Here is a 12887-nt window from a genome sequence, read left to right on the forward strand (position 1 = left end):
TATTAATTTTAACTCTGGTAATTTTTAGCGTGTTTAAAAAAAAAAAACCCAAAATTGAGATGCATTCTGTATTTCTCTGTTAGAAGAGAATGGTTGAATTATCCTATAAACCAGTGGTTCTCCAGCTGCGGGCTGCATGCAGCCCAATTAGCCCACAGCTGTGGCCCAGCTGTATGCTAAAGGGTGGCAGGGTCCAGGGCCTGGGCTGCCACATGGTGGGGTCCGGGATTGGGGTCAGGACTGCTGCCTGGCACGCTGCGGCAGGGTCTGGGGTCAGGGCTGCCGCCCAGTCCTGCACATCAGGACCCCGGGTCGGGGCTTCCCCCCGGACCCGCCCAATAAGGTCTGGGGTTGGGGTCGGGGCTGTACCCGGCCCCACACAGCAAGGTCTGGGGTCAGGGCTGCTGTCTGGCCCCGCCTGGCGGGGATCAGGGTTGGCGATGGGGTCGGTTTGGGGCTGCCTCCCAGCACCACACAAAGGGGTACGGGGTCCCTGCCACTCGGCCGCAGCACTGGGGCTCTGCTCTTTGCCCCGCTCTGTGGAGGGATCTTTGGACTGTGGGCACTGGGCATAACGGTGTGGTGGTGGGGTGCTGTGGTTCTCAATCTGCAGCCCAGGTAACACATTGTGGCCTTAATATGCAGCCCACAATGATTAATAGGTTGAGAATCACTGCTATAAACCAAGCCAAAATGCAGTGCTGGTTGGTATTTCAGAAATTTTCACTCAAGTATAAAGGTATGTCAATGTACCACTCTGTTGAAAAATTACTATATTACTTTTACAGTTGTTACATAAGCTTTATATACTATAGGCTGCTTATGGTATGTGTTCATGTGCTTTGACATAAATTACTTAAACATTTTTAATAATGAAAGAAGTCAAGTAAGATCTCTAATTTTGGATGATCGGTATGTTAATCTAGTAATGATTTAACTGAATAAAAAACTACAGCGTGATCATAGTAGAAAGAAATAGGTTTGTATTTACTTTAAAAAAAACATATTAGCCAGATGAGAATGCAAATAGTTGCAGGGTTTCCTTTTCCTTACTAAATTGTAATTATTTCTTACAGATTAAGTGGCAGATTTGGAGCTATTCTTGCTGATGAAATGGGTTTAGGAAAAACATTGCAGTGCATTTCGCTTGTCTGGACTCTCCTACGTCAGGGGCTCTATGGATGCAAACCTATAATAAAGCAGGCACTGATTGTCACCCCTGGGAGTCTGGTGAAGAACTGGAAAAAAGAATTTCAGAAGTGGCTGGGAAGTGAAAGGATCAAAGTGTTTACAGTTGATCAGGTGAGATTTATATTCAAAAAGGTCAAATCTGGCTCAAAATTAAAAAAAAAAGAAATCCAATATTCCAAATAAGCTGTTTTTTAACAAGCAAATATTTGTCTTCAGTATTTGCAGCCAAAACATTGCAGGAGGGAAATGTATGCATGAAAACTAAAAGTGAAATTGATTAGAAACTGACTAGTGTACTTTCATTGACGAAAATTAGAGTAATGCAAAAAATAAAGAAGGGAAATAGTGAAAAGAAAACTCCAAAAAATAATTATTATTACTCTGCCATGTTGTTTGTAACAAACATAAGGCAATTTATTTTCAAAAAGATATTTTTTTAACCTGATAATTCCCTGCAAATGTATTTGTATGAAGTAACAGAGAGAATGCTGTCTTCTAAATTTGACCTAATATTTGTTGCGAATAGATTAACAGTTAGGCCTGATCTACATTTAAAAGTTAAGTTGACATAGCTACAGCATTTAGGGGTGTGAAGAATTCACCTCAGCAGCATAGCTGCAGTGCTGTAGCTTTGCCACTGTAGCACCCATAGTGTAGGTATGGCCTTAAACACTTCCTTTTTGGCAGTCTTCCTTCATGGTCTGTATGAAATAGTGAGTCTTTCAGACGAAATGAAATCTCTTTTTACAAGTGTTTTTATATGTTTTACAAAACTTTTAATTTTTTCGATGTGTACCTCTTTTATTTTTTCTACTTATTTAGCATTCAGTCCTGCTATGGTGCTGAACATACTGAGGCCAATCTAGATGTCTGTTTAACTCATATGCTGTCTTTGCTTCCATCACTTTCCTTAGAATAACTTATTTCAAGATGTGGAACTGAAGTGAACTGATTTGACAGAAATTGTCTATGTGGCAGTAACTGAGTTTGAGCAAAGTAAATGATCAGCTGTGTTAGTTCTTGAGAGAGCAGCTTTGGTGGAAAAAGATTCACTGTAACGTAAAAAAAAAAAAAATAGTTACCTAAACAGATATTTAGAGGTTGTTGCACATTTTCTCTCAATTGTTAGGGTTTTATTATAACACTAATGTTGGGGTGGGGGGATATTGAATTTATTGGTAATTAATGTGTCCCAAAGTGACAGCAACATATTTTCCTTTTCATTTAAATATGTCTAACATTCTTATTCATCTGGTTGAAGCCAGTGGCATTTGAGAGCACTCAGCAGTTTGTAAGATTGGGCCCCTAAAAAGCAAAGAAAACATTGACATGCAAAAGTGAGATAACAATACCACTTGCCTACAATATAATGAAGTATTTTAAATAGTAATTTCCTCTCTACCTTATAGGGAAGAATGGCAATTATCATACTATTATTTCTTCAGCACAACGTAAAAAGAGCTTGTCACAGACTTTTGAAATTCTTGCATATAAAATAATAAATTCAAACAGTTATCAGGCATGTTTTCTTTACCTATACATGAAAACACTCAGCCCTACTTTTGATCCTTCAGTAATCAAATTTTAAAACAAGTACATTAATTTCTACTTAATGTTGAAACTTGATCAAGGGATAGTTTTGTTAAATCACAAATGACCCATACAGAACTTTGCTGACAAAATGAAGGCTCTGACTTAAAGGTTCTATTTTATAGCCAAGCAGGTTTCATTAATCCATGTTGCTGGATTGTATGAAATATAAATTTGAGGGAGTGTTGTCATTATCAGTTTCCAGAATACTACTACTAGTATTTTAAAAAGCAAAACACCTACAATAATAATAATTAATAATGAAAGTTTGTGCTACTTGAGTCACTGAGATGTTTTTCATTTAAACTTCACTGAAATCAGTGGAAAGGCTTCTATTGACTTCAATGCCCATTGAACCGGTGCCAAGAGATGTGTGTTCAGTGTACAGGAGTGGGAACCAGGAACTGTGGAGATCTCATACTAACTGGCAATTGCTCCATGTGTAGCTTTGGGCAAGTCACTTAAACTTTTCATCTCAGTGTTTGCATCTGTAAAATCGGGGCAGCCGCCTCCTGATTGCCCCTCATGTCTGGTGAAGGCTCTTCTTCAGCCTGCCTCTGGTTCCCCTCTTTAGAACCCCTTAAAACTTTAATATAGTCTTGTGGCTAACACACTGATACACACCACGTCTGGGATTGGTTAAATAATAGAAACCACTCAAGACAGTCCTCAAAATAAAGTCCATCATTACAGCCTAAAAGTTCATACTCAGCTCTGGCTCTTCTGCCACACACAGAACTCTTCTTCTATCCCAATCTGCTCTTCGTGAAGCTGCCACTTATACGCTTTCATAGCGAGAGCTCAGTGTTCTGGTTTTGTCTTCCTTCTCCCATCAACATCTCCCCTCTTCTGAGAGAGAAGGCAGCATGTATAGTACCTAGGCTTAAAGGGCCAGAATGATCCATTACACGGGGTTATAATAGCTACCTACCTTACAGAAATGTTGAGAGGATGAATGAATGTTTTGAAATGATTGCAAAGAATATTGTTAATTCCATAGTTCATCTTCATATACCCATTATATATGACCATAGCAAATCATGTGATTGGGGTAATGAATAAATAGGGTTGCTAACTCAGTGGATCAGATCACTTGGATCCAGACTGAGTTGTCTGTCTCTGGTAACTGAGCTTTGACTGGAAGCAAAAAACATAATTTTAAAAATTCTGGAGTGTTGAGGGACCTTCAGGCTGCAGGTTATGGGTTGAGCCATGTTCTTTTCAGTTGGAGAAGGCCAGCAGGGAAGTACAGCCTAACTCATGGTGGAGATTATCATCACCTCCCTCCAGGAAGAAAGGATTTTGGCTTCCTTTAAGAAAACAATTGTTAGGGCTCTACTGAAGAAACCATCCCTTGCTTTGGACCATCTTAACTATCTGTATCAAGCATCCCTTTTTTGGGAGAGCTCATTGGAAAATGTGTTCACCTTTTAGGTGATGCTGCAAGACTGATCTCTTGGGTTTTCAAGTAGAGAGGTGCACTGAAGGATTTGAGGTGGTTGACTGTGGGATATTAGCATGGCAAGTATTAATAGTGTAGTTAATATTAACTGCTAAATGAGCTACTTGGGATATAAAGTAGACTGTTCTATTAAGTGGCTTTGGGCTGAAAAGTCTCTTGTTGCAATGATTTTTGTCCATATATTTCTTAATTTTTGACATATAGAGATCATAAGCCTTTGGCTAGTCTATGGCTTGTTGAATGATTTCTATGGACAATCAAATAGGTATGGTGCAAGGATTTAAATAAAAAGGTGTGTTGTCATTTTGTAAGTCGTATGTGCAAATGCGACTACTTTTAACCATCTAATCTGGCAAAAACTTTCTTGTATTATATTGAACTTTTGTTTGATTTAGTACCCCAGTGCTGCTTTCAAGATCTAAAACCTCTGATTTTCCCATGCTGCTCAGACTCAATTATCACTTTTCTTTATTTCTATACCTTGAAATAAGTAACTAAGGAAAGAGACCAAAGCAAAAAGTAAACATGAGTTAAACATATATGTTGATGCCTTCTGAAGGAAAAAGGCATTAAAGGTTCAAAACAATAGGCCCCATAGCTTTTTTCTGACTGTCAGTAAAATATTTTGGGGTAGCGTCTCTGCTGGATACAACAGAGCAGGAGTGCTGTCAAGGAGCTGGTTATGCATCCCTGATTCTCTGTCTCCCCAGCTTCTATGCTGCCGTAACTTGTGCATGCTAGCTATGCTCTCCTAAGGTTAGCAATGTTATGTGGCTCATAACAGAGTGAGGACTATTTGATTGAACTGAAAGAGGTAAACAGAATGTGGCAAATTTATTACAAGATCACAGTATAAATTGGTGTCTACTGCATCTTGTGATCCCACCATAAATGTACTGGGAGTCTCTTAGGCTTTTTCATTATCTCCATTACAATTATCAATTTGAAACTTACTCACAACACCAGGGTTAAGTAGCTGTTACATCAGGTCTGTAGTTTTCACCTTCACAGTAATGTGCTTTAGTAGACTTGGTGTACTCGAAGAACAGTGAGCTGCCCAGCAGCGTGGTAGTAGTATTCTGTATTGCCATGTCGGATTCCCATATTTCTTTTGCAAATTAAGAGGGAAGAAGTAGTCCAAGCCCCATAGGGAGGTGGGGAATGACTCATGTTGTACAAGGGCCCTGCAGTTCTCCACGGAACATGTTTGCTGATCGTGGATAGATGCATATCCAAATTTTATATCTAGAGCCCTGCAAATCTGCAGATCTCTGCAAATTTTGTATCCGTGCAGGGCTCTCGTCAGGCAACAGAAATTCCACCTGAAACCAGAGAATCGGGGAACAGGGTTGAGGAGCTCCAAAGAGAATTGGCTGTGAGAATGCAACTTTTATTTATGCTCTACAGGATAACAAAGTAGAAGAGTTCATCAATTCCCCACTTCATGCAGTTCTGATAATCAGTTATGAGATGCTGCTGCGCACCTTGGACCAAATTCAAACTATAGAGTTTAACCTCCTAATCTGCGATGAGGGACATCGTTTGAAAAACAGCTCCATTAAGACAGCTACAGCCCTCCTCAGTCTGTCCTGTGAGAGAAGAATTATCCTGACTGGTCAGTATATTACAAATAGCCTATTTTATAGCTAGACTAAAAGAGCTAACTTCGGTGAGTATGTGAAAGAAAGTTGCAAGTTATACAAGTATGAAAATTTTGGCAACATTATCAGAGGTATTGTTTTTATAGTGTTTTTTTAGAAATCAGCATAAACTCTGGCGAGTCAAGTGTAAAAGTATAATTAGGCAGGCTAAAAAAGAATTTGAAGAGAAACTAGGGGACTGGGGTGCGGGAGAGATGTGGGCTCTGGGATTGGGGCGAGAGGACTCCCCCCAGCCCTCTCTCGCTTCAGCAGCTCGGGGCAGGGGGAAAGGCGCATCTCCCCAGCCGCGGCAACTTCAGTGGGGCTGGGCTGGGCGGTGCCGGGCTGAGGGAGGGGCTCCTCTCCCCGGAAGCTCTGGCGGGCCTGGACCTGGCCGGGCCGAGGGAGGAACTCCTTTCCCCTGGCCACAGCAAGTCCGGGGCAGGTCCGCACAGGGGCTGGTGGGGAGGGGTGCCTCTCGCCACCGCAGCCCTGAGCCGTGGCGCGGGACTTAATAATCAGCCATACGGTCACGCAGCTTAGAGGGAACTTAGGACTGCACCAATTAACCTAAATCAGTTTCATCACCATTTTAGTTAAATCATACAACTTTTTTGTGTTGACAAGACGTGGGCTCTGATCCCTAGCTGGAAACACTGCTCTGCCTCAGGGTGATTTAACCATTGGAACAAACTAGCAAGGGTAGTGATGGATTCTCCATCTCTTGATGTCTATGTCTTTCAAAGATATGCTTTGGTCAAACACAAGTTATTAGGGTCAATACAGGGGTCGGAACAGATGATCTAGTGGTCCCATGTAGCCTTAAAATCCATGAAACTATTAATCTATTAATGTTGCGCTCTGTTGACTTCTGGTTGATGCCTAGAGCAACATTGATTACATATCAGAAAGACCTCCATTTAGACCATCTAAGTTTGGAGGGACTATTGCATAATAGGAACTTTGCAGGAGGGAGAATTAAAATTAAAAGAAGATTTAAAAAATATTTCTGGTTTCTTAGTATTTTGTATTGTGTTAAAGTTAAACTGTCAGCCTGGAGAGAAGCCCTTGTACTCTATTGCGAACAGCTAAAACCTAACTTGTTGCAGGAGATACTGCTGCATTTGTTCAAAATAAGAATAACCTTGCAAATGAAGCTACAGTCTTCACTCTTTTTTTTCCCCTAGGAACACACAATCTGAAACAGAACAAATAGTTCTCAAGTGCTGGTCTGTATGTGGATTTCATGTGTGGGTACATATGCGCTCCATGTACCTAAGACCAGAAATTTCTGGCAAGTAGTTTCCATTTATCCGTGCCTGTACAGTTGTTCCTCATGCTCCATGCTCAGGGTATAAAGGGCAGTGCAGACCAATGCCTTTTCAGTTCCTTCTCCCCACCCCATGGCCTGAGTCCAAATTCTCTGTCCAAAGCTATTTTCGCATCATCTTTCAAAACAGGTAAATAAGCCAAGATCTTTTCCTCAGCTGTTTTATCTCCAGCACCTTTATGAGCCGCCATGTAAATGTCAAAGGGTACGAAGACTTAGATATACAGCTTCCTCCACCTGAACCACAGCTGCTCAGCCTCACCCACCATCCAGGGGTTACTTTTGATGGGATGCTTCAGAACCATGTACCACTATTGATGCCATTCCCTACTGCCTCTCAAACTTTTGATGGGTGCCTCATCCTTTTGCTCCACAGCTGGAGGGCAGTAACAACAAACAAGTAAGTATCGAGATCATCCACTCCGGCTACACCATTGAGTTTCTCTCCCCTCAGCTGCACAAATCCCTTTCCCAGCCCTTCTTCAGAGACCATTCTCACAAGGAGAGCCTCTGTCTGGAGGTGGACACTCTCCTACAACATGGAGCTACAGAGGAAGTGCCACCTCAATATCCAAGGAAAGGATTCTACTCCTAAAATTTCATAGATCCCAAGAAAAATCAGCTGAATATCTTTATTTGCAAATCCAAATTCTGCTTGCTCGTGCTGGCATCAATAATCCCCTCCCTAGAGAAGAGCACATGGTGTGAGGCTCCCGACATGAAAGGTGCTTACTTTCATCGGGACATTCATCCATCCCACAAAAGGTTCCTCAGATTTCTGGTAGAACAAGAGTACTACCTGTTCAGAGTACTCCCATTCATGCTGGCGACAGCGCCCAGGGTCCTCATTTCGATCCTCTCAGTGGTGGCAGCCCAGATGAGGCAGAACAGCTGTACCATTTTCCTGTACCTGGACAATTGACTCCTAATGGGCAGATCCAATCAGGAGGTCCAGTTGGCGACCCTATCCTTACTCCGTCTTCTGGCATGCTTGGGAGTCTGTGTAAATGGAAAATAATCTACCTTGACTCCTGCAAAAATCATGGGCTTTATAAGAGCGACTGTAGTCTCAGCCTCATCAAAGGTCTACCTCCCTATGGACAGATTCCAGGTCAGAAACAGCCTGATAAGCCAAATCACCCTCAAACTTCAAACCACAGTCAAGGTCCAATCTTCCCCTACCAAGCTACATGGCCTCATGTACCTGTGTAACACTGTTCACCAGGCTTCACCTTCGTTGTCTACAGGACTGACTCCAGTCTATTTACTCACCAAACAGAGACAGCATAAATACAAGTAACAGTCCCTGGCAAGGTTACAGCTTCTCTTGTATGGTGAATGAATGTGGAACAAGTGTGTTTCAAAGTCCCTTTCCTTCCACCCATACCCAACACAACCGTAATTGTGGACGCATCCCTCATAGATGCACAGCCCATGTGGACAGGACACAAGGTATGACGACTCCTTGAGAGGCCAGGATGCATATCAGTCTCCTAGAATTAAAGACTGTCTGCCTAGCCTGTAATTCAGTGTTTAATTTGTGCCAGCCCTGGCACATCTAGGTTTGGCAGTTCATAGCCTCAGCACCTCTGGGCTTGCCACATCAGTTATGAAAGAAAAAAAATTGCTTGACCCTGGCACCTCTTTCATTACAAATTAAGCACTGCTGCAATGCCTTCCTCCCACTTATACAGTCCCATCATATGTAGATAATTTCAGACAACATGATGACCATCTTCTGTATAACAAACATGGTGGAGTGAAATCTCTTCGCCCTATAAAGGCAATCAATTTATGGAACTGGTGCAGCAGGAAACCACATCATGGTCTCGGCAACATACCTGACAGATATGCAGAACTCTCTAGTGGACAAAATTAGGAAGCACTTCTTCACAGACTGTGAACACCATTCTGTCCTGAATGAAATCTTCACCCAGTGAGGAATGCCATCTTGGGACCTGTTTGCCTCCCAGATGAACAAGAACTTCAACATAACGTGCTCCAGAGCAGCACTAAGCTGGGACTCCAGGAGTGATGCCCTTTTGTTGTCTTGGACAGACCACCTGAGATACACCTTTCGTTCCATCACACCGCTATTACAGGTTTTGTGAAAGATTCATCACAACAAAGCTCGAGTCATTCTCATCACATCTAACTTGCATAGACCGTTCTAGTTTCCCAGATCTTTTACCCATTTTCTCATAAGCATCTGAACCTTCTCGAATTGTTAATTCAGTAAGATCAAACATGCCAACTCAGATTCTCTTCACCTCACAGCCTGGTTTTTGGATGGGTGTCATACCTAGAGCATCCACGTTCAGAGGCTGTTCAGACTATTCCCAATCAAAGCAGTAATGCTCCATCAGAAAATTCTGTCTAGCTAAATAGAGACATTTCTCTACTTAGATACAACAGAACCAGTTGTCCCCAGAAAAAGTGGGTATTTGTGCTATGACAGACTATTTCCTCATCCTCAAGACATCGGATCTTCCTTTTAGCTCCCTGTGGGTCCATTTAGCAGCCACCAGTGCCTTTCATCCTTTGGTAGAACGATAAAATTATAGAAGTATAGGACTGGAAGGGACCTCAATAGGTCATCTAGTCCAGTCCCCTGCATTCAAGGCAGGACTAACAAATAACTAGGCTATTCCTGACAGGTGTTTGGAGGTTTTTAAGAGCAGGTTAGACAATGACAGAGATTCCACAACCTCCCTAGGCAATTTGTTCTAGTGCTTAACTATCCTGATAGGAAGTTTTTCCTAATGTCCAACCTCACCCTCCCTTGCTGCAATTTAAGCCTATTGCTTCTTGTCCTAGCCTCAGAGGTTAAGGAGAACAATTTTTCACCGTCTCTCTTCTAACAATCTTGTATGTACTTGAAAACTATTATCATGTCCCCTCTCAGTATTCTCTTCTACAGACTAAACAAACCCAGTTTTTTCAGTTTTTCCTCATAGGTCATGTTTTCTAGGCCTTTAATAATTTTTGTTGCTCTCCTTGGGACTTTCTCCAATTTGTACTCACCCCAAACAGTCAGATCCCTGAAAGGTCTCATTAGGACCTTCTCCCCTGGGGAGAAACCAGCACTGCAATGAGATCTCCATCTTGTACTCCCAATACTTACCAGATCACGCTTTGAACTGTTAGCCATGTGTTCCATGTCCCACCTGTCCATGAAGGTCTCCTTCCTAGTCACCATCACATCAGCCAGAAGGGTGAGTGAACTGGGAGCACTTGTGGATGACCCACCATATATCACATTTCAGAGGGAGAAGGTTTCCCTTTGCCTCTTCCTGAAAATCATGCCTAAGATAATTTCTGAGTTACACATAAATCAGCCTATTCACCTGCTGGTATTCTTTTCAAAATCTCATGCTTCCAATGAGAAGAGATGAGACTTCTCTCTCTCAATGTCAAGCAGGCTTTAGTGTTCTATCTGCAAAGAACTAAACCAGTTAGGAAAATTCCTAGACTATTTGTCGCTATAGCAGACTGATTGAAGGGACAAGCGTTATCTGCTCAGAGACTCTTGAAGTGGGTCTCCGGCTATATCATTCTTTCTCATCAGCTGGTGTATATTCTTCCCCCAGTGGGGGTAAAGGTCTATTCCACTAGAGCACAGGTAACCTCGATAGCATCTCTTCAAGAAGCACTTATACTGGACATATGACAGGCAGCAATCTGAAATTCTGTTCATGCTTCACGGAACATTACCCTTTAATTCAGGCCTCTTCTGCAGATGCAGCTGTTGGGGCAGCAGTATTATACACTGTATATCAGCTGCATTCGTGTACCTCCTGCTGTTTGAATATTGCTTATCAATCACCAACGTTTGGAATATACATAGGGACCACCACTTGAAGAAATTGAGGTTACTTAGCTGTAATTGGAGGTTCTTTGAGATGTGTGGTCCCAATCTGTATTCCAGTACGTGTCTGTCTTCCCTCTGTTTCAGATCTTATCTGTTTCAGGGTAAGAGAAGGAACTAGAGAGACGTTGGTCTGTCCACCCCTTAAATTCTCAGTTTAAGTGGTGCATGAGGGGAGCAACTGTGCTGGCATGAACTAAAGGATACTACTTGATAGAAATCTCTTGTCTCAAGAGCATTGAATACATGTGTACCCACGGGTGAAATACAGATAGAGACCACACATCTCAAAGAACCTCCAGTTACAGGTAAGTATCTGTCATATTTCTTCAAAACGGAAAAAGAAAAGCGCTAAATAAGAAAACAAGATTTCAAATTCATGATTAGTTGAGTCACAATAACTAGATATACAATCTAATCAGTCAGGATACAATAGCTAATTAAGAACTTCAAAGTTCTTACTATTATTGTCAACTTTAAACTCTGTTGTATTTAGCAATTATACTTACTATCAATTTCAAGGAAAAAAAAACTCTTAAATGTGTAAAAGTACATATTTAAATATTTTTTCTTCACCTAGGCACTCCAATACAAAATGACCTGCAAGAATTTTACGCATTAATAGAGTTTGTAAATCCAGGAATACTTGGTTCTTTGTCCACATACAGAAAAATATATGAGGAGCCTATTATTCGGTCCCGAGAGCCTTCAGCAACAAAGGTACATCATTTAAAAACAAGAATTCAGTCATTGAATATAATTCATAAGGAGAGTTAGAAATTCATCTTCTAGAGAGTCAAATGTAATTTAGACTGTTTTTCTTCTTCAATGCATAGCCTGTGGCTGAGATTTTCAAACAAGCCTAATTCCCTTGGGCTCCTCTGAAAATTCCAGTATCAAAACATAAGTAAGTTCATGTAATACTCAAAGCACGACTTCTCTGGGCATTTCTTTCTTTTATGTCAGACAAGGTGGGAGAGGTAATATCTTTTATTGGATCAACTTCTATTAGGCCTTGTCTACACTGGCAAGTTACTGCACAGTAAAGCAGCTTTCTGCGATGTAACTCCCGAGGAGTACGCGCTGCCAAGCCACTTAGTGTGCAGAAACTCCTCAGTTGCAGTGTTGCAAAAAAACCACCTCAACGAGAGTCGTAAGGCTTACAGCACAGATGCTCCTGCGCTGCATTGCCAGTGTAAACACATCAATTGCTTTCAGCACTGTAATTGGCCTCCGGAAGTGTCCCATAATCCCGCAAGTTGCCACTCTGCTCATTGTTATGAACTCTGGCTGCCTGCCTCAGGACTGGTTGCTTCCTGCCACTGTCTGAACTTACAAGACAGCATGCTGACACAGTCTCTGTCCACCAAAACACAGTCTCTTCCCCCCGCCACAACCCAATACACATACACAGACACACACACACTCCCTGTCACACACACTCCCCCCTCCACTTCAGTTGAAAAGCAGCAGGCAATGTAGTAGGATGCCCATGGAACTATGGGATTGGGAAACCTGCATCATGTGATGCTGTGCCTGCCCCATGAGGCATTGCAAACCCTTCCCAAAGCACCCTACTGCCAGTTGCACAGTGGGATAGCTACCACAATGCACTGCTCTCTTTGCTGTTGCAAAAGCTGCTAATGTGGATGCGCTCCAGCATCACAAGGAGTACAGTGTGGACACACAACAGCAATTTAATTCCAGCACTTTAATAAAAATGGTATAATTTGTTGCACAAAAGCTTTGCAGTGTAGACATACCCTTAGTGAGAGAGACAAGCTTTTGAACTACTCAGAGGTCAGG

The 12887-nt window shown here is 42.0% G+C and overlaps 1 protein-coding gene across 2 annotated transcripts in view; it reads left to right on the top strand.

Annotated features, from left to right (window-relative positions):
* Positions 1-12887, top strand: part of RAD54B (RAD54 homolog B) — a 124060-nt gene that overhangs the window by 89635 nt on the left and 21538 nt on the right. For both annotated transcript variants that reach the window (XM_048841216.2, XM_048841217.2), the window contains exons 7-9: positions 1077-1302; positions 5651-5858; positions 11662-11801. In XM_048841216.2, the coding sequence (XP_048697173.2) occupies positions 1077-1302; positions 5651-5858; positions 11662-11801 (574 nt within the window). The remainder of the gene's footprint in view (positions 1-1076; positions 1303-5650; positions 5859-11661; positions 11802-12887) is intronic.

Source organism: Caretta caretta, chromosome 2, assembly GCF_965140235.1.
Source record: "Caretta caretta isolate rCarCar2 chromosome 2, rCarCar1.hap1, whole genome shotgun sequence".
NCBI lineage: Eukaryota > Metazoa > Chordata > Testudines > Cheloniidae > Caretta > Caretta caretta.